Source organism: Pezoporus occidentalis, unplaced genomic scaffold (assembly GCF_034315485.1).
Source record: "Pezoporus occidentalis ecotype Australia unplaced genomic scaffold, CSIRO_AGI_Poc_V1 ctg72, whole genome shotgun sequence".
NCBI classification, from domain to species: domain Eukaryota; kingdom Metazoa; phylum Chordata; class Aves; order Psittaciformes; family Psittacidae; genus Pezoporus; species Pezoporus occidentalis.
In genome coordinates this window covers 3426353-3452523 of record NW_026916072.1, presented here as the reverse complement: position 1 = coordinate 3452523, position 26171 = coordinate 3426353, and the positions used below count along the sequence as shown (strand labels likewise).

The window sequence follows — 26171 nt, the reverse complement described above, 5'->3', positions numbered from 1 at the left end:
CGCGGCGGCCGCCGGCTCTCCGGGGGCAGCGGGCGCCGCTGATGCGGGCGCGGGGGCTGCGGCTGCTCGCCAGGGACCCGCCCGCCGGCCGCTCGGCGGGGACCATGTGAGGAGCCGGCGGTGCCCACCACGATGCAGAAGGGGATGCGGCTCAATGACGGGCACGTCACCTACCTGGGGCTGCTGGCGAAGAAGGACGGCGCCAGGAAGGGCTACCTGAGCAAGCGGAGCTCCGACAACACAAAATGGCACACCAAGTGGTTCGCGCTGCTGCAGAACATGCTCTTCTACTTCGAGACCGACTCCAGCTCCCGGCCCTCGGGGCTCTACCTGCTCGAGGGCTGCGTCTGCGACCGGGCGCCCTCCCCCAAGCCCTCCCTCTCGGCCAAGGACTCCCTGGAGAAGCAGGTGGGCACCGCGGGGGACCGGGGCCGCCGTACCCCGCACCGCACCGCCCGGGGATGGTGCCCCGGAGGGTCCCCGGGGCGGAGGATGCGGCTGGTCCGTACCGGGGATGGGGGATGCCCGGCGGGGCGCTGCAGCTCACCCCGAGCCGGGGTGGGGGGGGGGGGTTCGCTGTGGGGGTGTCTGGCTCCGACCTCCCCCCCCCCCCCCCCATGCTCTCCCCGTGCCCCCCCGGGGCTAATTAACCGCCGGTAATTGCGGCGGGGCTGCGGCGCGGGCCGCCCCCTGGCGGCCACGGTTCGCACTTAGCGCAGCCCCACGCGTGCCCGCGGCCCGGTCAGGGCTCGGTGTGGGGCGGCCCCGGCTCCCCCCGGTGCGTTCCCCCCCCCCCCCCGCCGTGGTTAGCGCTGTGCTGGGGGGTGAACCGGCCCCCTGGCAGTGCAGGTGATGGCGTGTGGGGCCGGGTGCGGGCATCATCCCCTTCGTGCTCCCCACGTGTGCGGTTTGTGCTCCCGCCGCAAACCCACTGCCAGCACCGCACATCCCGTCCCGTGGGACGCCCCTGCCCCACGCAGGGCCGGTGCTTGGTGCCAGACCTTAACATCTGCAGGTGGAAAGCACCGAAACAGTGAAGCCGCTGCGAGGCCCCGGGAGAATCCCGATCCCCCGCGGCCGCAGCACCCGCCGGGGCCGCGGGTGGGTTCCTGTGCCCTGGCTGTGCCATCCCCGGGCGGGCAGCGTGGCACGGAGCGTGGGTGCGATGTGGCAGCTTGTCTGGTGGGTGACGGTTGCGCCTGAGCTGGCAGGCAGGGATGGGGCTGGTGCCGGGTACGGGGGAGGAAGGGCTGGCTTCCAGCCGGGGGTGCAGAACCTGCCCAGCGCTGCCAGAGCTTCCAAAACCCCCTCCCGCCTCATGAGCGTGGTCAGGAGCCGCTGCGGTTGGCTTCACCCCTTGAGCACGGCGCTGGTGGTGCAGGGGGCACCGGGAACCCCTGGCGAGGAGGAGCGGGGGTGGTTCTCCAGGCTGGGGGCTGTGGGATGCTCGGAGCGGGTCCGGCTCTGCAGGGCTTGCATAATTTCTGCCTAAACCGGCTCCCGGGAAGTGCTGGGAGCGCGGCTGCGGGACAAGCCCCACGGCAACCCCCGGGTGAGGGGCAGCCGGGGGCTATGAGCCCCTTATTAACCTTTAGTTAATCACGGCCTGCTTAGTGCCCCCAAAATCCCTGCCACAGCAGCCAGGGGTGCAGCACCATCGCTCCATGGCACAGTTCCTTGCTCCTGGCTGGGAGAACGGGAATATTTCCCTGCTCAGATCAAAATAGTGTGGGTTTTATGCAAGGGCTCTGCCTCCTCTGGCTTCGGAGCAGCCTCCGGTGCATTGGCTGCGGCTGCAAGGGGGACAAGCTGCTGCCCTGTTTTCCCAGCCATGTCCCTTTAGGTAGCTGTGGAATAGATGTTCCTGCATGTTCCTGGTTCGGCTTCAGTCCAGCTTGCTGGCCAGGTTTAAACCCAGCCTCCTGCCCAGGTTTTACATCCCTCACCGTGTTCTGACTCCCAGTGTTTGTGCGGGAGGGATTTTCCAGCAGGTAAACAAGATGGGAGGATGCCACAGCCTTTCCAGTTCAGAATGCACCTGGAAGATTTATCCCCAGTGTCGGTGAGGGGCTGGGGCCATGGTGCAGCGAGATCTGGCCACACCGAACATGTACCAGGCCACTGCTCTGCGCCCATTCACCAAGGTTCAGTGTCTGGCTTGTAATTCCCTATAATTCCTTAGGACAGATGTGAGGGGAAGCCTGGGCGCTGGGGCCCGCTGCTCCGCAGGCTAATTAATGACCTATGGGTGAGATAAGCAGCAGAATGTTGATGGTGCAGATCCACAGTGGGGTCTGCAAGGAAGCGTGCGGAGCCGGCGGGGTTCCAAGGGGAAGGTGCCCGCGTTCTGCACCCCAGCAAGGCTCCTGCCAGCCCGGTTGGTGCCAAGCCCTGGGCAGCCCCTCTCAGGTGCTGAGGAAATTTCCAGCACTGCCCGTGCTCACCGTGATTTGGTGTGGAGCCTGTTTGTCTCTGGGCGGTCACAACTACAGCTTTGGGGGCAGAATTCCCTGCGGCAGAGGAGCTCCAGGTTTAGATTCCTTTGCGGAAGTGAAGCCTGAAACGTTCCCTGCTCTCCATAAAGGAGCGTGTTTAAAAGGTGGGTCTCTCACAACCCCTTCCTTTTAAACTCCCACGTTATGCTTTGGCAGAAGGGGGGGCTGTTTCCTGGCAGTGCGGTGTGGTTTTAGCACACGGGGCATGTGAGAATGAAGGAGCAAAGTTGTTTGGAAAACTGAGGCACAGTGGATGGGATCCGGTCCCGGTCACCTCTGGGACCTTTCTCTCCTGGTTTTGTTAGCTTTCCTCACAAGTGACATTTTCTCTGAAGCAGTTGGATTTGGAGGATGGTTTATGGCTGGGTGGGCTCCGGCCCGGCTGTGGCTGCAGGGAGGTTCTGCCGGCCCTGCCTGTGCTGTCCTGCTCGGTGCAGGATACAGGGGGTGCTGGTGGTGCTGGGCAGCGAGGGTGCGAACCCTCCCCTTTGCTTTGCTGTGAGGATGCTGTGGTGGCACCCACGTCCCATCTCGTGCGTCACGGTGCCAGGGGCCATGGAGACCCCCCCAGCAAGGCGCCGTGCTGCGTTGCAGGGAGGGTGGGCAGGACATGCGGTGGGATTGCACGTGATGGGGCACAACCAAAGTGGGATCCCTCTGCGGGAGCTGAGCGGATGCAGAGGTCCGGAGCCGATCCCTGGGCTCTCTGGAGCAGAGTCCTTCCCCCCCAGCCCGGGCTGCTTGGGAGCACACAGCCTGGAGCTGGAGATTTTCTGCCCCATCTCTGAAGCGGGTGCCAGGGACGGGTGTCACATTTGTGTGTGTGAGACCCAGGGAGCGTTTTGCACCCGATGCAAAGCTGAGGATGGGGGGGCAGTTGGTGGGCGTGAGTGCCCATGGGTTCCCAGTGGAATGGGAGAAGGGTTGTGGAAATGGTTCCCACTGGTAAATCAGGAAAGAGTTTCTCTTCCATCTCCCTGAAGCGTGTCCAGCCCCGTCTGGGCTCATTTCCCTGCTCAGCTCAGCAGGGCACAAGAAAGACACATCTCAGCAGCAGCAGCACAAAGTGCAGTGGGTGCTGAGGCAAACCACGGTCACCGAGGGCACCCTGTCCCATGGCACCATCCCCGAGGCACTGGCAGAGTGGGATGGATGCAGAGCTGGGGATGCTTGGGTGCTGCAGGGAGCAGCAGATGCTGGGTTCCCCTTTTGGGAAGCCCTGTGGATCCTGGCTGTGCAGGGTTATCTGGGCCCAGGCTGGGCTCTAGGCAAGGGGGAGCAGTGGCAAGGGACCCACAAGCAGCTCTGAAATGGTCCCAGATTGAGGCAGGTGGGAAAGGCTGGAACTGAATGAGCTTTAAGGTCCCTTCCAAGGCAGCCCAGTCTGGGATGCTGGGATTCTATAATCTGTGATGGCAGTGAGGTGATTGCAGCTGGGTCTGAGCACAGGACACGTCACCTCTGCGGGAACGGGCTCTCTCTAGGCTGAGAAACTCCCCGAGGGCTGTCATATAAATCCAGACAGGGTGATTCTGGGATAACGTGGCTTTCTCAAGATGTTTGGCTCTTCCCATCAGCTTAACTCACCTTGATTTGCTCACCTGGGTCTCTGCCATGGCGGCCGGCCCATTGGCTTTCCCCGTGGCCTGTCCTCTTGGATTTCTATAAACTCTAAATTCCAGCAGTTTTCCCAGGCGGGGGAAGCTGCAGGCAGGCTCTGTGTGCTGAGCTGCAGGTGGCAGGAGCTCAGCGCTCACACCAGCACCACAGGCACCTGAATGGGTTTACATCTGATCTGAGCTTCTTGATCCTAGATCACAGTTTGTGATCCTAAACCTCAGCTCCTCATTAACTGATGGGTTATCCCCTGACTTCCATGTTTAAATGTGATGCCAGTCTGTCCCCTTCTGTCACACGCTCTCACCCACCAGATTCATGAACTCTGCTGAAGAAGCAGGGGGAGGAAGGAACGAACCTTCCCAATAGCTCAGCAGCCCCAATTCCTTTTCTCAGCTGCATATACATGTTTTGCTGATGTATTGCAAACACAAAGGTGCAGAGTCATTAGAGGGGTATTCACATGTGAGTCTGGCCAGGGTATGAACGTCCATGGTCAGGACTTTGATATAACACCGGTATCTTTATTAATTACTCTATAGAGTGATCCAAGCTGTGAGGAGGGTTGGGGCTGCTCATGATGCTGGTACTGGTGTGGAACTGGTGATGCCTACATGGAACTGGTGATCCTGCATGGTACCGGTGATGCCTGCATGGTACCGATGATGCCTGCGTGGTAACAGTGATGCCTGTGTGATGCCAGCGGTGCCTGTGTGGTGTCAGTGATGCCTGCATGGTACGGGTGATGCTTGCGTGATAACAGTGATGCCTTTGTGGTACCGGTGATGCCTGCGTGGTAACGACAATGCCTGCGTGGTGGTGATGCCTGCGTGCCTGTCTGCCAGCATTGCTGGATGATGTGCCATAGAGAGGAAGAATGGATGTCTGTTTTAAGCGTGTTTCTGCCCAAGGCTGAGGGTGGGATTCACATGGGTGAAGCCCCTGGAGCAGAGGGTCCCTGCCTGCTGTTTGCCCCATTCATGAGTGCGGGGCTTTGAAGCCCACTTGGCGCAGTTCATGCTCAGCTCTGGTGTCTGTGCATGAGCATCCTCACTGTCCGTCCTGAAGCAGAGGAGAGGAATTGCAGGCCCTGGGATTTATTTCTTACCGTTAGCAAGCAAATGGCCTGCCTGACACCATCTCCTCCTCTGAGTCCAGGTCCTGTCTTCCCAGAGCACATGGTATGTAGGTCAGGGAAGTTAAAAGCTGCCATTGCTGGCTGTGGATGTTTGGATTCATCCCTCCAGAGCAGCAGAAGTCTCCTCCTTTGCCCTTTATGTCAGCTGCAATAACCATCAGGTCTGTGAGCAGGCAGCTGGTGCCTTCCTGCCACGGGTGATGGAGCTGTGGGGGGCCCGGTGAGGCAGGGGGATCCCCATTGCAGAGGGGTGGGGGGGGGCATCTCCCATGGGGTGGAAAGGCCCCTGTGATGGCCCAGCAAAGCCGCTTTGTGCAGGTAAATGACGGGTGTCGTTGCTGGGGGTTAGTCCTGGTCCCCCCACTCTCACCCGAGCCAAGCACTGTCAATGTGGCTGCAGGAGGAGCACCCTCCCTGCCCATCGCAGCGTGGGGGTGCTGCTGCAGCCTCTGGTGTGCTCTGTGCTGTGAGTGCAGTGGGAAGCCCGGCTCCCGCGGATGTGGAGCTCACCAGTGGTCCTTAAACATCCCTGCAGGAATGCCACGTGGCTCCTTGTGGCACACGGGGATCTCGTGTCTTCCCAAGGTCATGGGACCTTGGACTTGTGTCCCTGCCACATCCCAGCGTGGGGGCCCACACAGCACAGTGGCGAATGCACTAACACATCCCACTGGCTTTTACAGGGAATGTGGAGGGTGGAGGTGCCTGTGCATCCCGCCACGGTGAGCAGGAGCGGGCGTCTCAGGGACATGGCAGCGGGCAGAGCTCGTCTTCTGGCGTGCAGGCACCTGCACCTGGGGACAGCGGGACCCACGTCCTGCAGCACACAGGGACCCATGCCCGGGGCGCAGGGACCCTGCTCTGGGGGTGCACACGCAGCAGGTTTTGGTTCTGCAGCGCTGGGCATGGCAGGAGGGCAGAGCATCGCTGTGCCAGCCCTGCCAGGGACATCAGACAAGTGGGAGGACGCCTCTGGGAGATAGTCCCTGCACATTAATCACCCGGGAAGTCTCCTTCATTAATTCAAAGTCGTTTGTGGAGGTTCTGCAAGCAGAAATAGCTCCTGAGCAGCATCTCGCTATTGTACTCACCCCTCAGTAAAAATAGCTCAGTGGGGCTGGGGATCTTCTGCGGGAGAAGTGACAGCGGGAGCGGGGCTGGGAGCAGGACCAGGGGCCGGGATGGGGCAGGTCCCTCCCGGATGGATGTCCCTGGAGCAGAGCCCCTGGTACCCGCAGGCAGGGCTGGGAAAAGCTGGACACTGGTAGCAGGGCTGCAGCACTGGGGTCTGGGGGGCTACATGTCCCACAGCAGATGCTCAGAATCATGGAATGATGGAATGGTTTGGGCTGGAAGGGACCTTAAAGCTCCTCCAGCCCCAACCCCTGCCACGGGCAGGGACCCCTTCCACTGGAGCAGCTTGCTCCAAGCCCCTGTGTCCAACCTGGCCTTGAGCACTGCCAGGGATGGGGCAGCCACAGCTTCTCTGGGCACCCTGTGCCAGCGCCTCAGCACCCTCCCAGGGAAGAGCTTCTGCCTAAGAGCTCATCTCCATCTCCCCTCTGCAGGTTAAAGCCATCCCCCTTGGCCTGTCCCTACAGGCCCCTGTCCCAAGCCCCTCTCCAGGTTTCTTACAGGCCCTGGGACATGGGGGAAGCTGGAATTTGCCCCATAATTAGTGACTGATTAAGGAATTGCATCTGCCCAGCTTGCAGGGAAGCAGAGTGAGAGGTGGTCTGGGGAAGGGCCGTCAGTGCCTCCATGGCTGTGAGTGAATGAGGTCTTCAAAGGAGCAAATATTGGCTGTGGGAAGCAGCAGATGGAGCTGTGGGTAGTTCCTGCCCTGCTCCCGGCGCCCGGCAGCACAGCCCGCCTGGGAAGCTGGCTCTGGAATGATGCTGGTGGCAGGAGCTGATCCTGCTGCCCAGCCGCGGCCGCAGCGCTGCTGGAGCGCTCCCCGCTGGCTGTCGCGTTGGATGTGTCTCTGTGATAACAGGGAAGATCGCAATTCAGGTGGAGATAAAGGTGGTGGGAGTTTTGGTGTTCAAAGAGAAAATGACTTCCTCCTCCCGAGCGCGCTGCGCTTCCCGGGCACCGCGTGGGCATGGATCCGTGACACGGGAGCTCCCGGACCTGCCTGTTCATTCCCCGTGGAGCTGGACCGTCCTGGGCAGGCACCGGTGGCTGTGGTGGGGCCCTTCTGCCCAGCCCCGCTGCCCACGGCCTTGAAGGGGCCGCTGGCTAAACTGGAGTTTGCGGTGTAGGGTGGGTGATGGCGACCAAACCGCTCTGTGCCGGTGCCTCAGGAGGGGCCTCAAGTGGGCAGAGCAGGGGCAGCAGCGAGGGTCCCTGGTCTCTGCCACCCCAGCAAGCCCCAGAGCTGAGCATCAGCTCTGCTCCCTTAACCCCATGGGTGCAGGGCTCTGGAGGGTGCCCTCGCCCATGGGAGCACATCGGGGGCTGCCTTGACCCCAAGGGACCCAGGAAGGGCCGCCCAGGGCTCCGTGTCCATCCCCTCCTCCAGGGCCGGGTTAGGGGAGCCCTGGAGGCATCCCCCTGTGTTTCGGGTCCCATGGGGACCCTGCCGGGTGCTGCGGGTGTCAGCGTGGTTTGTCCCTGTGCCACTGGAGCTCGTGGGGGCACTGGGGCTGGGAAGGGCCTTTCCCAACCCCTTGTATCCCTGTTTGGCTTGGAATGCCCCCGGCATGGTGGGTGCTGTTCCTGAGCTGGTGTTTAAGGGGGAGGATTTCCAGTCTTGCCAATGCAATGAGCTCTTTCTGATGCTGTTTGCAAGGGAAGGGATGTAGGAGAGCTGGATGTGAGCAGAGGTTTGTCACTGCCACACGGCTTCGGAGACCAAAACATCCCGGGTGAATTTGCTGTCAGAGGTTTCTTTGCCAACAAATGCCTTTGGGGTGGGAGGGAGAAGGTGGATGAGAAGCAAAGAGCTGAGGAGCTGCTGCATCTCCAGCTGTGTCCATGGGCAGAGGTGAGCTGGCAGGGGTTGGAACTGGATGAGCTTTATGGTCTCTTCCAACCCAAACCAGTCTGTGGTTCTGTGACTTTATGGGTGTCCGTGCTGCTGTGACCGGCCGCATCCTGCTTTCACTGCAAGTCTCCTGTCTCCATCTGGAGATCCTTTTCCTTAACACCCCTGGGCCTGATCGGGAACGGAAGGGAGTGGAGATGCCCAGGGAGGGCAGGGAGAGCTTGAAGGGTAGGGATGGGAGATGCAGCCCTGCTCTGGGGCAGCGTGGTGAGCTGTACCCTGGTGTTCAGCACAGGGGTGGTGAATGGGCTGGATGGGTCCCAGCCTTGCCCTGCTGCAGCACCCGCTGCCCATCCCTGCCTGCAGCCGGTGGTGGGGCTGGTCCCACACAGGCTCCTGCCTGCGCTGTGGTGCCCGTCTGTGTTCCCGTGGCGCACTGGGGGCTGCGGTCCCAGGGGTGCTGCAGGTTGGCTCTGGGGGGGGGTCCTGCAGCACCCCCGTCAGTTCAGATCCCTCATTCACCCACAGGAGCTGGCAAGGCCAGGATGAGCTCTTTTCTCGTGGGTTCCGTCTGAGCCCAGTTATTCCGGGCAGCATCCGGCGTTGCAGCGTGGTCCCTGTTTCCAAGGAGACCTCAGGAGCAGCACAGGCACACCACGAGCAGGCACTGCAAATGTCAAGGGAGGATAAATATAGCCCTGTGCGGGTCCTCCTGTGCCCATGAGAGCCTCCTGCCCGCAGCGGGGCCAGCCTGGGCACCAGCGCCAGCACCAGGCACCAGCTTCGGTGCCCGAGCGTGCAGCAGCCTGGGTCCAGCTCTTCCTCCCCTTGCCCTGGGTGAGGGCTGTCCCCGAGGCAGTGGCAGCCTCTGGGAGCTGGGTGGGTTTAGGGTTGTGCTTGTCCAGTGGGGCTTCCCCTTGGAGCATCTCTCATCCTGCTGCACTGCCTCCATGCACGGAGCAGCTCTCACCAGAGGGCACAGCTCGGCCGTGCTCCTGGTGCTCCAACACGTTTGTTTCTCAAATCGAGCCCTGGTGGTGGATCACAAAGCGCTTCCCCAGCGGCCGCCGTGCAGTGGCCTCACCCTGTGCTTGCTCCGCAGCATTACTTCACCGTTAACTTCAACCACGAGAACCAGAAGACGCTGGAGCTGCGGACGGAGGATGCCAAGGACTGTGACGAGTGGGTTGCAGCCATAGCTCATGCCAGGTATCACCAGCACCAGCGCACCTGGGCAATGGGGTGTTGAAGGTGAAGCCGTGGGGAGCTGTGGGCAGGCTGCAGGCAGGGAGCCACTGAGCTGGGGGCTTCTGAGGGCTCTTGACCTCCAGCCCTGTGTCGGAGACCCTCCCATGGAGCAGGAAGCTGCATTCAGACATCCCCCATCCCCGTCCCAGTCCCCGTCCCTGTCACACCTTGGCAGACTGGTGCTGCCCATCGCAGCCCAGCGCTGGGGCGATGCCTGATGCACTGCCAGGCCCAAAGACCATCGGGAGGGGCTTTATCTGGAGTAGCAAAATTGGTCAGGAAGAGTTTTGTCCAAGGTCCTGTGCTGCGGGATTGCTAACCCTGGGATGGGGTCAGGAGCCAGCCTGGTGCCCTGTGTGTGGTGAAGCAAGGTGTGGTCTGGCAGCAGGAGATAGAGAGCAGCTGGGTGCTGAATGCAGGAGGTAGAGAAAGCTCATCTGATGCAGCATCTTCACCAGAGCCAGTGTGAAGGCTTGAGGCACAAGGGTCCTTCTTGGTAAACTCGTGGGGGAGAGCCCTGGCCATGGTGTTGGGTTGTGGGGGTTTTATCTCCTACCATTTCCTTAAATTTGTGTGGTTTTTACTGTCCCCGCCCTGGGGAAACCCAAGCCCTCCTGGACCGCTCCCTTCTGGGAGCCAGCATCCCAGGCTGCAAGAACTGGCTCCGGTTCATTCACCCTGCGGGTCCCTGGAGCTGGAGGGCTCAGGGCAGCGGGAGGCAGGCAGGAAGGAGAAACCAACCCGGCAGCAAACCACAGCCCATAGAGCCCTGGCTCCGTGTGCAGAGCCCGGTTCGGGGTGTGTGTGTGTGTGTGTGTGTGTGTGTGTGTGTGCCGGGGCCGGCAGGAGGAGGGATGCTCACGGCCGTGTCTGCCCGCAGCTACAGGACCCTGGCGACGGAGCACGAGGCGCTGATGCAGAAGTACCTCCATCTCCTGCAGATCGTGGAGACGGAGAAGACCGTTGCCAAGCAACTCCGCCAGCAGATCGAGGACGGGGAGATCGAGATCGAGCGCCTGAAGGCCGAGGTGACGAGCGCGGTGGCATCGCGCTGGCGCAGTGACACTGCCTCTGATGCCACCAGGCTGGGGCTTCTCTGCAGAGAGGGGCCAGGGCTCCCCTTGTTGGGGTTCACCTTGCAGGAGCCGTGCAGTGAGCGGCTGCGGCTGCCCCAGCGCCGTGCGTGTGCGGGCAGGAGAGGTTGGCCACATCCTCAGCGTGGTCTCTTCCTTAAATTTGGGATGTTAGAGTTACTAAGCGTGGGCTCGTGGCAATCCCTGACCGTGAGTCGGGGTGCACTGACGGCTGCTTTGAATCCGAGGGGTCGGGGGAGCCACAAAGCTTTCCCAGGAGCGGTTTTGGCACCACTGAAGTCGTGCTCTCCAGCAGAACCAGATCAGCCCCTAAACCACCCCGGCTGCACCCGCTCTATGGGGTGTCTCCAGGGACCCCCAGGAGCTCCCCAGGTCCTGTCCTGGCTCCAAGTCAGGGCGAGCATCCCAATGAGCTTTCAGAGCTGGGACATGTGTTGTGATCCCTGCAATTCACTGAGGGTTGGGATCAGAGCTGCAGCCGGTCCCATCCCCTGTGTCCAGGTGTGTTTGATTTTACCTTGCGTCGGTTTGGGATCTTTTTTGCTTTCCACACGCTTTGAAGCAGAGATCAAATAATCTGCTTCTACTTTCATGTGCAAATTCCGCTCACTCAGCTTAAAAAAAGAAGCCAAAATAAAGCCATGGCACCAACACAGGCACTCCATGGGTCCTGGCCAAGATGTGCCCAGAGCCAGCACATTGCAGGGTACTGCAGGGACAGGGTCTGGGTCCATCTGCAAGCCTTAGGGTGCAAACCACTGGAGATTTTTCTGCTGTTTTCTCTCCAACTTGTTTTTGCCCCGGTGATGGGTTCAGGGGTGCTGGGGGGGGGTGGTGGCACCCGGCAGCTCCGCACGTTTCCTTCTCTGCTTCCTCTGCCCGTCTCCCACTAAGACCCAACTCACGCAGCGTGTCCCTGTGTATGCGGTGGCACAGGAGGCACTGGGTGGCTGCAGGGCCTGTTCTGGGCCCCCAGCACATGCTGGGATGTGCCTCGCGGTGCCGCTCACACCCGTTCTGTGCCCGCAGATCGCCTCCCTGCTCAAGGACCACGAGCGCATCCAGGCCGGGCAGAGCAGCGCGCCCAGCGATGACGACAGCGACATCAAGAAGATCAAGAAGGTGGGCGCCGGGGTTGTGGCGGAGCGGGATGTGTGCTCCATGTGGGGCTGGGGCAGCGGGGTGAGGACCTGCCCCTCCTCATGGGGGTGCTGAGGAGGAAAACGTGGGAGCCCTTCTGTTGGTTGTGTTGGCTCTGCTCCCCACTTTCCCTGGTGAATGTGGCATCGCTGCCCGTGCTGGCTCCTGCACAAACAGCATCTCTTACATAGTCATAGAATATCCGACTGGTTTGTGTTGGAAGGGACCTTAAAGCCCATCCAGCTCCAACCCCTACCATGGGCAGGGACACCTTCTGCTAGAGCAGCTTGCTGCAAGCCCCTGTGTCCAATCTGGCCTTGAACACTGCCAGGGATGGAACAGCCTGCGAGGCTCTTCTGTGTGCCTCTGTAAAAGGGAAAAGAGGACGGTGTCTGCAAAGAGTGCATGTGAATGAGTTATTGCTGGTTTCCCAGCTGGTGACTGGGCTGGAGCAGCACCAGCAACACCAGTAAGAGCACACACCTCACTCCGGAGCCAGGGAATGCCTGCCCCGCTCCATAGCCCTGCTCTGATGCAGCCCCGCTCCGTGTGCAGGTGCAGAGCTTCCTGCGGGGCTGGCTGTGCCGCAGGAAGTGGAAAACCATCATCCAGGACTACATCAGGTCGCCCCACGCCGACAGCATGCGCAAGAGGAACCAGGTGGTGTTCAGCATGCTGGAGGCAGAGGCCGAGTACGTGCAGCAGCTCCACATCCTGGTCAACAACTTCCTGCGGCCGCTGCGCATGGCCGCCAGCTCCAAGAAGCCTCCCATCACGCACGACGACGTCAGCAGCATATTCCTCAACAGGTAGGGACCATCCCGGTGGACACGCGTTGGCATCCGCTGCCTGCCTCCGGGAATGGGTGCCAGGGCGCTCATTCCCCTGCAGGAAGGGGGTCAGGGCTGTCCTCCCTTGTGGGTTCACTTCTGAAGGGAGCTCCCTGCTGCGCAGTTCCCCCCTCTGCTGCTCTGTCCTCATCCATCATTCCCGTGGCACCCTCCTTGTGCAGCCGCCTCCCAGCTGCTCCCAGCGCCCCCTCTTTGCCGACGGTTTCCTCCGGTTGCCCACTCTTTGCTCCTGCTCTTCTGCCTTTTCACCCTTCGCTTTGCCTTCCAGCGAAACCATCATGTTTTTGCACCAGATCTTCTACCAGGGCCTCAAGGCAAGGATCTCCAGCTGGCCAACACTCGTGCTGGGTGAGTGCCTCTCGCCTCCTCATCCTGCTTCCTTCTCACTTGTGGGTGGAGCCGAGCCTTCGCTCTTCTTCCTCCTCCTCATGCGGCTGAACAGGCATTCCTTCTGCTATAACCAGCAGCAGCAGGGAAGCCTGTTGATGGTGCTTGTTCACGTCGGCCATGGAGGCGAGGACTGGAGCAAAAAGCCCCAGAGAAACCCAATTCCTGGTCCTGCCGGGTGCTGGAAGGGGTGGGCTGGGGCGTGCACAGGAGGCCTGGTGCTGGAGCATCGCATCGCCGTGTCCGATCAGACCCTCAGCTGGTGCTGGAGGGGGTCTTTGGAACCCAAACTGGGCCTTGCACAAGCAGCAGGAGGGGCTGTGCTGGGACCCCAGGACGCCTTCTGGAGCCGCTCACCCCCTGCCCCTCTGCTCGCAGCCGACCTGTTCGACATCCTGCTGCCCATGCTGAACATCTACCAGGAGTTCGTGCGGAACCACCAGTACAGCCTGCAGATCCTGGCGCACTGCAAGCAGAACCGCGACTTCGACAAGCTACTCAAGCACTACGAGGCCAAGCCCGACTGCGAGGAGAGGACCCTGGAGACCTTCCTCACCTACCCCATGTTCCAGGTGACCTGGAGCGGGCCCAGCGGTGCCACCACAGCGAAGCCCAAAGAGGTCCTGGAGCTGGACCTGCGTGGTCCTGTGCTGCTCCTGGGACCTGCTCAGGCCATTGCTGGGCTCCCCGCTGCTGCGGGAGGACTCTGGGAGAAGCTGCTGCTTCCTGGTTATCCCACACCTCTGGGGCACAGCAGGGTCCTGGGCAAACCCCACACCCTCTTCGTTAAGTTTCAGCACAAGGAGCTTTTCTTAACCCCCCGGTCAGTGTGTATGAGACACGGTGTCCCCATAGTGTCCCCAGGAGCAGTGCCCGCAGCCCTGTGCGCCCCCTCCATCCCGTGCTGATGCCCTGCTCTGGTCCTGTTGTCTGCAGATCCCCAGGTACATCCTGACGCTGCACGAGCTCCTGGCTCACACCCCCCATGAGCACGTGGAGAGGAACAGCCTGGATTATGCCAAGTCCAAGCTGGAAGAGCTGTCCAGGTCAGACCCACACTGCCCATCCCTGCCCATCACTTCCCGTCCCTTCCTACCCTTCTCCACCCCTTCCCATCCCGGCATTGGGGCCCATTTACTGCCCAGAGGTGCCACTCGTGTGGATATCATCCCAGCTCCAATTCCCTCTGCTTCCTTCAGGATAATGCACGATGAGGTCAGTGAGACGGAGAATATCCGGAAGAACCTGGCGATCGAGAGGATGATCATTGAGGGCTGCGAGATCCTGCTGGACACCAGCCAGACCTTCGTGAGGCAAGGTGCGAGTCCGCGCTCAGCCTGTGCCCCCTGCGTTAGCACAGAGCCCGCAGCCCTCCTCCTGCATCCCCCATCCCTCCACGCGGGGCCTGCTGCTCGGTGGGGTTTAAACACATCGCTCCTGTCTGAGTTTCCTCTGCTCCAAAGCGCCTCGCTCTTGGTTTGGGCACTGCTTTGTGCGGCGTCATGGAGCACAACGCGTGCTTTGGCTCTTAGGGGCTCCCTGCGGCCGGGGAAGCGGTGGCTCGTGTCCTGACCCGCTGGGGAACCGCATGAGCACCCACACAGCCGCACACAGGGGTGGGCTGGGGCATGGCTGCTCCTGGCCCCGCTGCACGGGGGCACGGAGACGCTGCGCTCCCAGGGCCAGGCCTGCGGAGCCGCGGTGCCGGACGCGGTGCCAGGGCCGGGTCTGTCCCCCGCAGGCTCCCTCATCCAGGTGCCGATGTCGGAGAAAGGGAAGATCACGCGGGGCCGGCTGGGCTCGCTCTCGCTGCGGAAGGAGGGCGAGCGGCAGTGCTTCCTCTTCTCCAAGCACCTCATCATCTGCACCCGGGGCTCCGGGGGCAAGCTGCACCTCACCAAGGTGGGACGGGGGCACCGGGCTGTGCTGGTGGGGTGCAGGCACCTTGGGGGGGGAGCTCTGAGCCACGGGCAGCGATGGGAAACCACGAGCTCCCGATGGAAGAAGTTGTGGTCTGCAGCTGAGCCCGTGAGAGCTGCTCAGGGGGAGCCTCGCTCCCAGCCGGGCTTGAGCACAGCCTGGGGCTGCCCCGGGCCGGGCCCAGGACTCCGCTTTTGCCGATGGAGTTTTGCAGCTCCTGAGCAGGAGCCCGACAGGAGCCGCTCATCACTGGTGCTCAATCATCAGTGTGAAAGCGGCAGCGCGTGGCACGGAGCTGGTCCCTGGGAGCAGACCCTCGGGAAGTGAACCTAAAGCCCCTGTGAAGTAGTTTACACATAAAGTAGTGGATGGGTTGTGCAAGGAAAGCAGCAACAGCCCCGCAGCTGGAGCTGCTGCTTCCCGGGAGAGCAGGCACGGAGCTGGCCATGGGCTGTGCGTGCCCCCTTGGCCGGCGGCTGGGATGCGGAGCAGGATCCAGGGGGATCCCGACACTGAGCCCTGCCTCCTGCCCCTGCAGAACGGCGTCATCTCCCTCATCGACTGCACGCTGGTGGAGGAGCCGGAGAGCACCGACGAGGACGGTAGGAGCCCCCCTGCTCGCAGAGCCCCCAGGGGACACGGAATCATAGAACCATGAACTGGTTTGGGCTGCAGGGACCTGAAAGCTCGGCCAGTTCCCACCCCCTGCCGTGGGCAGGGACACCAAGCGCCAGCCCAGGCTCCTCTGGTCCTCACCAGAGGTCTCCAGCACGTGCTGTGGGTTCTCCCCTGGCACATGGCACCAGGGCTACGCTGGCGCTCCCAGTGTGCAGCGAAACAGGGACCCTTTGCCCAATGAACCTGTCCCACCCTGATCACAGGCAGCCCACAGAATGCGGCAAACCCCAGTAACGCCCATGGAGGGGGGGGAAGCTTTTCACAATCACTGTGTGTGTGTTTTCTATTCCAAAGCAAAAGCATCAGGGCAGGACATCGACCACCTTGACTTCAAAATCGTGGTGGAGCCCAAAGATTCCTCCTCTTTCACCGTCATCCTCGTGGCCTCGTCCCGGCAGGAGAAGGCTGCGTGGACCAGTGACATCAGCCAGGTAGGCTGGACACAGCCCAGGGCAGCCGGGGAGGGCGGCTCCATGCAGAGGGTGACCTGGAGCTGGGGGCACTGAGAGCCTGGACATCCCCAGCAGCTTTCTGCTGTCTGGTGGCTCAAGGAGGAGGAGGAGGGAGGTGGCACAGTCACAGCAGCAGGAGCAGGGTCTGTCCCGTTGTGCTCTGCCTGCATGTGCAGATACGTGGCTTGGATTTCTCCTCTGGCCCAGGCTCGTGGTACACTTTACATCTGCTCTTCATTTGCTTTGTGCAAAACGTAGAACCATGGAATGGTTTGGGTTGGAAGGGACCTTAAAGCTCCTCCAGCTCCAGCCCCTGCCAGGGCAGGGACCCCTTCCACTGGAGCAGCTTGCTCCAAGCCCTGTGTCCAACCTGGCCTTGAGCACTGCCAGGGATGGGGCAGGCACAGCTTCCCTGGGCACCCTGTGCCCGTGTCCCACCACTCCTGCCCTTAGCAGGAAGTGCCTTGTCTGGGTAAGCCCGGGCTCCCTGAGGGTGTTTCCCAGCGGGGAGCAGGGGGTGTCCCTGCCGCCTTGTCCCACCTGCCCCGTGTCTCGTGCAGTGCGTGGACAACATCCGCTGCAACGGGCTCATGATGAACGCCTTCGAGGAGAACTCCAAGGTCACCGTCCCGCAGATGATCAAGTGAGTGCTGCGGGGCCGGGCCCCACGGAGCAGCTCCCGTGGTGCTGCCCGTGCCCTGAGAGCCCGGTGACAGCCCCGGGCCGTGCTGGTGCCGGTGCCGTGGCTGGGAGCCGTTGTTAGCTGGGAGGAGGTTTGTGTGGGGCTGGGCAAGGGGAGAGCTCAGGGGAAAGGCAATAACAGTAAAGGGGGGGGGGAAGCAGCAGAAGAGACGGGTGCAGGGGTTGTCAGCCTGGTGGGTGCTGGGTGCAGGGGTATGTGTGGCACAAGGGGGTCGGGCACAGCTGTGGGGACGAGGGGGTGTCCCCAGCACACTGGGGGGGGGCTTTGCTGTCAGGCGTGGGGAAGGGTCCTGGTTCATGGTGTGGCCCAGGGGCATATGTTTTGTGCACAAGCCTCTGCCCGTTGAGCACTCTGTACTGTTCCCCATCAGTCTGGGTGCGAATTCCCTACTTCCTCCCTGGGATTATTCCCAGCTGCATTTTACAGAGGGGCATTCGTGTGAACGAGGCCCCTTTGCTGTCCCACTTCCTCTTGGTTTCGTTCCAGGCTGGAGCCACAGAAATCTTGTTTCTCTGCAGGTCTGATGCCAGCTTGTATTGTGATGATGTTGACATTAGGTTCAGTAAAACGATGAATTCCTGCAAGGTCCTGCAGATCCGCTATGCGAGCGTGGAGCGGCTCCTGGAGAGGCTGACGGACCTGCGCTTCCTCAGCATCGACTTCCTCAACACCTTCCTGCATTCCTACCGCGTCTTCACCACCGCCCTGGTCGTCCTCGACAAGCTCATCACCATCTACAAGAAGCCCATCAGTGCCATCCCCGCACGGTGAGCAGAGGGAGCCGGGGCCCGTGCCAGCTGCTGGTGGTGGAGGATCCCCGCAGCCTCACACGCAGAGCGGGTGCGAGTTCAGCCTTTCCCTGTCTCCCCGCAGGTCCCTGGAGCTGCTCTTTGCAAACAGCCAGAACAACAAGCTGCTCTATGGAGAGCCCCCCAAGTCCCCCAGGGCCAACCGCAAGTTCTCCTCGCCTCCCCCCCTGTCCATCACCAAGTCCTCATCCCCCAGCCGGCGGAGGAAGCTCTCCCTCAACATCCCCATCATCACCGGGGGCAAGGCGCTGGACCTGGCTGCCCTGAGCTGCTCCTCCAACGGCTATGCAAGCATGTACTCCTCCATGGCTCCCTTCAGCAAGACCACCCTGGACATAAACAAACTGTACGTGTCCAGTAACTATCCCAATAAAATCCCTGACGAAGGAGAAGCAGCTTCTGAAAAGCCAGAGGAGTCGCTGCCAGGCAAGCAGGGTAAGTCACAGGACCACAGGATCCCAGCCGGGTTTGGGTTGAAGGGACCTTAAAGCTCCTCCAGACCCAACCCCTGCTACAGGCAGGGATCCCTTCCACTGGAGCAGCTTGCTCCAAGCCCCTGTGTCCAGCCTGGCCTTGAGCACTGCCAGGGATGGGGCAGCCACAGCTTCTCTGGGCACCCTGTGCCAGCGCCTCAACACCCTCACAGGGAAGAGCTTCTTCCATATATTGTGGACCTCTCCTGTACCTGGTTGTCCCACTGGAATGATTCAGACTTTAGGAAAACCTGGAAGACATAAAACGTGGCTGTGATGTGCACATGTCAGTGATGTAAACAGGTTCCCTGTGCCCCTGTTACAGGCTCGGAGGTGTCGGTCCGGGAGGAGTCAGACACGGATCCCAACCACAGCGATGAAGCAGAAGCTGAAACTTCCCCAACAAAATCTCCGACGACTCCCAAGTCCGTCAAGTGCAAAAACTCATCAGGTATTGAGTGAGCCCAACTCCATCCCGCAGGATCACCCAGCTCCATCCCATGGGATCACCCAGCTCCATCCCACAGGATCACCCAGCTCCATCCCATGGGATCACCCAGCTCCATCCCATGGGGTCACCCAGCTCCATCCCGCAGGATCACCCAGTTCCATCCCGCAGGATCACCCAGCTCCATCCCATGGGATCACCCAGCTCCATCCCACGGGGTCACCCAGCTCCATCCCACGGGGTCACCCAGCTCCATCCCACGGGGTCACCCAGCTCCATCCCATGGGATCACCCAGCTCCATCCCATGGGGTCACCCAGCTCCATCCCACGGGGTCACCCAGCTCCATCCCACGGGGTCACCCAGCTCCATCCCATGGGATCACCCAGCTCCATCCCACGGGGTCACCCAGCTCCATCCCATGGGGTCACCCAGCTCCATCCCATGGGGTCACCCAGCTCCATCCCACAGGATCACCCAGCTCCATCCCATGGGGTCACCCAGCTCCATCCCACGGGGTCACCCAGCTCCATCCCGCAGGATCACCCAGCTCCATCCCATGGGGTCACCCAGCTCCATCCCATGGGGTCACCCAGCTCCATCCCACGGGATCACCCACTCCATCCCATGGGGTCACCCAGCTCCATCCCACGGGATCACCCACTCCATCCCATGGGGTCACCCAGCTCCATCCCATGGGATCACCCAGCTCCATCCCATGGGATCACCCAGCTCCATCCCATGGGGTCACCCAGCTCTGTCCCATGGGGTCACTCGGGGCTGCCACTGCCCCTGAGCCTGCCCATGCAGAGCCGCTGATGCTGCGGGCCTGGGGGGCAGGACTGCACCCTCCATCTCCCTGCAAGGGGACAGAGAAGCGCAGAACCTGTCTGGTTCTGTCCATCTTCCCGGGTGTTCTTGGCCCTTTCCTCCCCTCCTGGGAACAATCTGGTGCCACAGGAGCAAGTTATGCCGCTCAGTGTGAGCCTGGGCTGGCACCAAGCATGGATTTATCTCCTCGAGTGCCCCCTGTAGCTACCTTGCACCATCTGTAGCTCCCTCTTGGCTTAGCTCCTGCTAAAGCTGGCCTGGATGAGTTCTTTTGACATGGTGGCACCCAAAGCTGCCCCAGTGGTAGGGGCCAGCTCTCCACGAGGAGCATGGTCTGCACCGACGCCTCCACGAGCCCCATTCCCCAGGGGCTGCCCATGCCGTGGGGCTGCAGGCAGGGCAGTGACCCGGCAGGGCTGGCGTGGTCCCCGCAGCGGTGTTGGCTCCCTTCTCCCCCCAGACTTCTCGCTGTTCTCCTACAACAACGGCGTGGTCATGCCGTCCTGCCGGGAGCTCGACAGCACCCGCAGCGCCCTCTCCGCTGCCTCCGCCTTCGCCATCGCCACGGCGGGCGCCAACGAGGGGACCCCCACCAAGGAGAAGTACCGCAGGATGTCCCTCGCCAGCGCAGGTACGGCACGGGGGGCATGGCTTTGGGGTGCTCAGCTCCCTGCAGGAGCACCCTGGTTGGGGGGCAGCCCCCGAGCTGTGTCCATGGCTGCCAGGACATGGGTGCTGCCCCGGGAATGGGCAGGTTGCAGGCAGTAAAACCCTTTGCACCTATGGTTGAGCTGCCCCCATGGTGCTTGCCCTTAGGAGGCACTTAAGGATGCTTGGGAAACTGGGGCTGCTCGTTCCAGCAGTGCTGGAATGCCAGCTGCCGTGATTCCCAATGGACTCAGAGCTGTGCTAAGGACTCGCTGGCAGTTTCAGGCTTCCCGACAGACCAGCGGAACGGGGACAAGGAGTTCGTGATCCGGAGAGCGGCCACCAACCGTGTCCTCAACGTGCTGCGGCACTGGGTCTCTAAACACTCCCAGGTGGGTGCCGAGGGGCTGGGTTTGGATGCGATGCTGGTGTGAGCTCAGTTGCGTGCGATGGCGCGGCCAGGATCCAGCTGCAAAGGCAATTTGACGCTTGGTTCTTAATGAAGAGAATGATGCACAGTGAGCCCGGAGCCTTCCTGGCCCATTCCCGATTGCCAGGCATGGCAAACTGGGATTGTGCAGGGAAGAGGCAGCCTCTGCCCTGGCCAAGCAGCCACCCACTGCGGGGCCATCGGTTCTGGCTGGGTGTAACTGGGCAGGGAGTGGAGCTGCTGGGGATCCACGTCACTCCCGTCAGCACGTTAACACCGTGGCTGTGCTGCCTTTGGCAGGACTTCGAAACCAATGAGGAGCTGAAGTTCCGAGTGATTGGCTTCCTGGAGGAGGTTATCCACGATCCCGAGCTCCTGACCCAGGAGAGGAAAGCAGCCGCCAACATCATAAGGTGAAGGGCTGAGGGTGGGAGTTGCTTTTCCTGGACTCTGGGGGAGGAATAACTTGGAGAGGAAATTTTTTTCTCTTTGAAGTGGGACCTAAAATGCACCCCAGTATGTGCAAAGCCACAGTGCCCTGCACAGCCCCCGTGGATGGTGCAGGTCTGATGCTCTCCCTGCACAGTAACGCTGCCTTTTCATGCTGCAGGACCTTGACACAGGAGGATCCAGGAGACAATCAGATAACCCTGGAGGAGGTCGTACAGATGGTAAACACCCTTCCCCTTCGGCACGCACTGGGATGGTGGTAGGGAAACAACTACAGATCCCCGTGGTCCAGCACGCACTGCTTGGTGGAGAGCAGCTCTCCAAGGCCAGGCGTGCAGCTACAAACAGGGACTCTGATGGGGACAGGGCCAGCTGTGAGCACAGCTGGATCTGTAATGGGCAGAGGCAGCACTAACCCCCCCGCCCCGGCCCTGGTATTGCTGCACCGCCGGCAGGCTGCTGCCGTGGATGTGCCTGCCCGAGGGACACAGGAAAGCCCCTCAGGTCTCCACTGTGTCCCCAGCCCTGTGCCAGCGCTGCCGTGTGCTGGTTCCAAGCGATGGGCCCCGGCCCTGCTGGTGTCGGTGCCGCTCCCCCGGGAGCGGAGCCCTGGAATGAGCGGTGGTTTAAAACCGTCACAGCGGCTGTGGTGCATTGGCTGCCTTCCTGCCCAGAGGAACCCCGGAGCCACTTCAAACGGGTCGGGTGCACCTGAAACAACAGCGGCTCTGTCCCTGCCTCTGTTGGTGCTTCTCAAGTGGCCGATCCCTCCCGGGGTTCCACGAGTGCTGGAAACCTCCTTTGGAGAAGGCGACCAAAACCAGAGGGTTCAGTCTGCCCGTCCACCCAGCAGCAGGGACCTGCAGTCAGAGGCACAGTGCGGGTTTGGGGCGCACCCTGGGATGATGGAGGTTCCCCGATCCCCTCATGTGCAGTGTGCTGCGAGCTGGACCCTCACTGGGTGCTAAGAGCCTTCCCACACTGTGCAGGACGCTGCTGGCTGCCACCGGTGCCATTTGCCCATCCAGCACCCTGTGCCCTTCAAGGTGTGCCCCACACCTGAGTCCTGCTGTGCACCCACACCCCACAGCCCAAGGGCTGCCGAGGGAGCTCAGCTGGTGTTTGCTGGTGTTTGCTCGCCAGAGCCACTTTCACAACCCCCTTCCCACAGCCAGGAGGGGTTTTGCAATGGGCTCTTAACCCATGCTGGCCGGGAGGGTCCCTGGGGCTGGGTCACCCGTGGGGGGCCTGCTCTGCAGAGGGGCTGCACCCCAGAGCGGGGGGGGGCAGGCGAGTCTGGTTTGTGTGCATGACGCAGTTCTCAGCACGCTCTGAACCCTCCTCGTTGCCTTTGTCCCAGGCTGAGGGAGTCAAAGCAGAACCCTTTGAAAACCACTCGGCCCTGGAAATAGCCGAGCAGTTGACGCTGCTGGATCACCTGGTCTTCAAGAAGATCCCCTACGAGTGAGTGGTCCCCGTGCTGAGGAAGGGCTGTTCCGCAGCTCCCTGCAGCCTGCCCAGGCTAAAGCACAGGGTGCAATCCTTTCCTTCCTGCTTTGCCAGTAGCCCAGCCTGGGCTCAGCCCAGATGTGGGGCCTGACCATGGGGCTGATTTGATGTCCCTGGGGTGACCTGCTTGGGGAGACCCTTCCGCATCCATCACACTTCCAAGTGCATCCATGTGGTCCCTTCCTGGCGGGGGGGGGGGGGGGGGGGGGCGCAGGTCCTGGTATCTCCATCCCATGTGGGTGCTGTGGCACTTGCAGGGCTTGAGCACCTCAGACAAAGGGGAAATTAATATTGTCATTTGCAGAGAGTTCTTTGGGCAAGGCTGGATGAAGCTGGAGAAGAACGAGAGGACCCCGTACATCATGAAGAACACAAAACACTTCAATGATGTGAGTGCAGCCACACAGGGGGTGGGAGGACGGGCAAAGACAGGGCAGTGCAGCCCACCCAGCGCTGGCCAGGGGCTGCAGTGTACAAGGGGCATCTGCCCCAGCCGTGCTCAGTGCGTGTGACCTGCCCCAGGGACACGCTACAGGTTGAGCATCTCCTGCCTGAAGAAGGTGCTCAGGGGACACCTGCCGGGGCTCCTGCAGTGAAGGGAACGCTGCGAGGCTGGAGGGTGCATCCAAAGCCACCCTGACAGTGGGGCTGGGGCCGCTGTCTCCCAAAGGTCAGCAACTTGATCGCGTCGGAGATCATCCGGAACGAGGAGATCAACGCGCGGGCGAGCGCCATCGAGAAGTGGGTGGCGGTGGCGGACATCTGCCGGTGCCTGCACAACTACAACGCGGTGCTGGAGATCACCTCCTCGCTCAACCGCAGCGCTATCTTCCGCCTCAAGAAGACCTGGCTCAAGGTCTCCAAGCAGGTAGGGGCGCGGGGACGGCCCCGCTGGGGAGCAGGGCAGGCTCCGGGGGGCTGGGAGCGGGGGGGATTGGTGCAGACCCAGGCATTGATGAAACAGGGAGGACACGGACACCACCTGGTCCAACCTTTCCAGGCACAGCGTGACCCACACTGGGTGTCCCAGCTGTACCCTGTGCAGCTGAGCCTTAACAGTGTCCGGTGCTGGGGAGTCACCTCTTCCCTGGGGAGATTATTCCAATGGTGATTGTTCGCAGTGGGAAAAATTTTCCTCTTGTGTCCACCTGGAATGTTCTTGGGAAAAGAGTCATTGTAGCTCTGTACACACGCACAGATGGTTCTTTAAACTGGTTTTGTGGGCTCCTGAGGCCAATTATGGATGAGCAGAACGAATTCTTGTGTTAGTTGGTACAGAAATAGCTCGTAGCTGCAGGGTGCAGAGCCTGAGGAGGCCGGGGATGCCAAGCAGAGCCACTCCGTGCGCTCCCGGCTCTCTTTACCCTCAAAGTGGTAAACCTGCAATTAACACAGGCTCTGGTGAAGGCAGAGCTGGGAGCAGGGGCGGAAATGAGCGCGGAGCCTGTCCTTACATGCGGGGGAGCAGCTGCTCCTCATGTCAGCAGGAGCCGGGAATAGCGGCCAGGGCAGAGCTTGTCCCTGTGGCAGTGCCGCTCGGGGTGCTGTGTCCTGGGGGCTCTGTGGGCAGGGCGGGCTGGGAGCGACCCCGGGACCTCACGCGGCGCGCGGGTCTCTTGCAGACCAAGGCTCTGATCGATAAGCTGCAGAAGCTGGTGTCGTCCGAGGGCAGGTTCAAGAACCTCAGGGAGGCACTGAAAAAGTGAGTGGATGACTCTGCTCCGGGGGGGGCTGCGGGCTGGGGCTCGGCTCACAGCTACTGCAGAGCCTGCACTGACCACGTCCTAAAGCCCCTCCAGTCCCAACACCCTGCCACGGGCACGGACACCTTCCCCTAGAGCAGGCTGCTCCAAGCCCCGTCCAGCCTGGCTGCTCCTTTGAGCAGTGCTGTGGAAAGGGGTGAACAAAAGGGGCTGTGAGGAGGCAAATCCCTGCCAGACACTGGGAAACACCCCTATCCCCCCCCGGCGAGCATCCCCACGGGCTGCGCATCGCTGCTGGATGCTCCAGAGCCCCTGGGTTTCCTTCTCATTTGTTTCTGGTTTGCTCCCGAAGTTGTGACCCTCCGTGTGTGCCCTACCTGGGAATGTACCTGACTGACCTGGCGTTCATCGAGGAGGGCACCCCCAACTACACCGAGGACGGGCTGGTGAACTTCTCCAAGATGAGGATGGTGAGTGGCCCAGCCCCACAGGGTTGGAGCTTTGCGGCTCAGTGCTGGGGTCCTGGCTGGGTCTGTGCAGTCCCCAAAGCCACCATCACCCGCACAGCTCAGGGCCACACATGTCCCCTGCACAGAGCCAGGTTCACTCTGGTGAGGATCGTGTCTGGATGAAACAAAGGCCCTTTGGATTGTGCTGCACTGGAGGGATGGAGCGAGCCCCACTGGCTGCCCGTGCACTGGACACAGTGCCGGTGGTGCTTGCTGTGCTGTTACAGCTCCTGTCTTCTATCTCTGGACAGATTTCACACATCATAAGGGAGATCCGCCAGTTCCAGCAAACCTCCTACAAGATTGAGCACCAACCTAAGGTACGGCCTTGGCCTTGGCCTGAGATCCACACAGTCCCTCTGCTCCTCGTCTCCCTCTTAAATCACAGCACCTACGCCTTCAACTTCTGGCAGCTCCCTTGGGGAAGATGTGATGCTTCAGAACCAGTGTAGGTGTGGGGGCTTGTGCCAGTGCAGGGGCTTGTGTCAGGTAAGGTGTAACGGGGGGGACAGGCACAGGAGACATGGAGTGACCTCCCTGCTGGGAGCAGAGCATGTGATACACCCCTGCACCCTGGGGCTGGGTGGCCTCTGCCTTGTGGTGGCCCCACACATGAGATGAGATGAGATGATGAGATGAGATGAGATGAGATGAGATGAGATGAGATGAGATGAAAGGCGTCACCACACGTGATGAGATGAAAGGTGTCACCACGCTCGCACTCCCTGTGCCGCAGTCACCCTCTGGCTGCTGGGCAGGCAAAACCTCCTGAGCCAGCACTGCCGGACCTGCCCCATGCCTGGGCGCTGGTGCCCAGGCCAGGCCAAACCACCCTCTGGTGATGCCACCTCCCATGTGTGGTGGCCGGAGCAGCCCCAGTGCCCGTGGACCACAGCCCCCGGCTGGGCTGGCGGAGGCTGGGGACCTTCAGCAGATAAGTGTGTGCAATGCCCGTGCCGGTTGGCAGGGGCTGCTGGCTCTTCTCTGCTGCTCATTTACTGCTCAGGCTGTTACCACTTCCTGCCTTCACCCGTTGTGGCTGGCCACCAGTGGCGAGTCCTGCTCAGCAATGCTCTGTCCTCCCGCAGGTGACGCAGTACCTGCTGGATCAGTCCTTTGTGATGGATGAAGAAACCCTTTACGAAGCTTCTCTGCGAATAGAGCCCAAGCTGCCTTCCTGAGTGCGGAGCGGAGGCGGGCGGCCGCTCTGTGCACACGCTGTCCCACCCTGTAAATACCTGTTCGTTTCTGTTGGACGCCCTGGAGTGACTTCACGTCTGTGCTTCTCCGAGCAAACCGCCCCCCCCGTTCTTAGGCCGCTCTTAGACCCCGCCTAGGGTTTCCCGCATCATTCTAAGGTTTCACGCACTGACACGTGGCTGGAGTCCCGGGCTCTTTCCATGATGATGATGATGATGATGATGATGTTCTTCTTGTCATTGGCTCTTCTCGAGGGGGCTGGCGGTGGGGCAGGGGCCCCACGGGGCTCCCGGTGGCACGGAGCAGCTCTTGCTGGTGCAGCATCAACGGTGATGCCCCGGCGCAAGCTCTGTGTGGTGGGGGAAGAGACCACGATGAAGTTCATCCCCCCCCCTCCCCGGTACCCTCGGCCGCTGCCCCGCTCCCTCCCGCGTCGGGAAGATGGAACCG

General features: G+C 61.5%; 1 protein-coding gene across 2 annotated transcripts; it reads left to right on the top strand.

Annotated features, from left to right (window-relative positions):
* Positions 1-25999, top strand: RASGRF1 (Ras protein specific guanine nucleotide releasing factor 1). Of its 2 annotated transcripts, none has more exons than XM_062642663.1 (27): positions 1-408; positions 9342-9448; positions 10368-10515; positions 11611-11703; positions 12277-12530; positions 12841-12920; positions 13338-13531; positions 13896-14005; positions 14159-14277; positions 14701-14861; positions 15418-15481; positions 15852-15988; positions 16570-16652; positions 17270-17479; positions 17586-17956; positions 18320-18445; positions 19733-19903; positions 20200-20312; positions 20651-20763; positions 20961-21021; positions 22161-22264; positions 22614-22698; positions 22980-23177; positions 23932-24011; positions 24365-24482; positions 24773-24841; positions 25610-25999. In XM_062642663.1, exons 1-27 carry the CDS (start codon positions 133-135, stop codon positions 25700-25702), a joined length of 3738 nt encoding a protein of 1245 aa, XP_062498647.1. In that variant the 5' UTR covers positions 1-132; the 3' UTR covers positions 25703-25999. The 2 variants fall into 2 exon arrangements, with proteins under 2 accessions (XP_062498647.1, XP_062498646.1); XM_062642662.1 differs by having other exon boundaries at positions 17231-17479.
* The last annotated feature ends 172 nt before the right edge of the window (positions 26000-26171 follow it).

What these genes read in the sequence shown, in the direction of transcription:
- RASGRF1 (XM_062642662.1), top strand. Translation starts at nt 133, where the DNA reads ATGCAGAAGGGGATGCGGCTCAATGACGGGCACGTCACCTACCTGGGG. An exon ending in GCAAGCTGCACCTCACCAAG is followed by an intron (nt 14,862 to 15,417) that starts GTGGGACGGGGG and finishes CTGCCCCTGCAG; the next exon opens with AACGGCGTCATCTCCCTCAT. An exon ending in ACCGTCCCGCAGATGATCAA is followed by an intron (nt 16,653 to 17,230) that starts GTGAGTGCTGCG and finishes GTTTCTCTGCAG; the next exon opens with GTCTGATGCCAGCTTGTATT.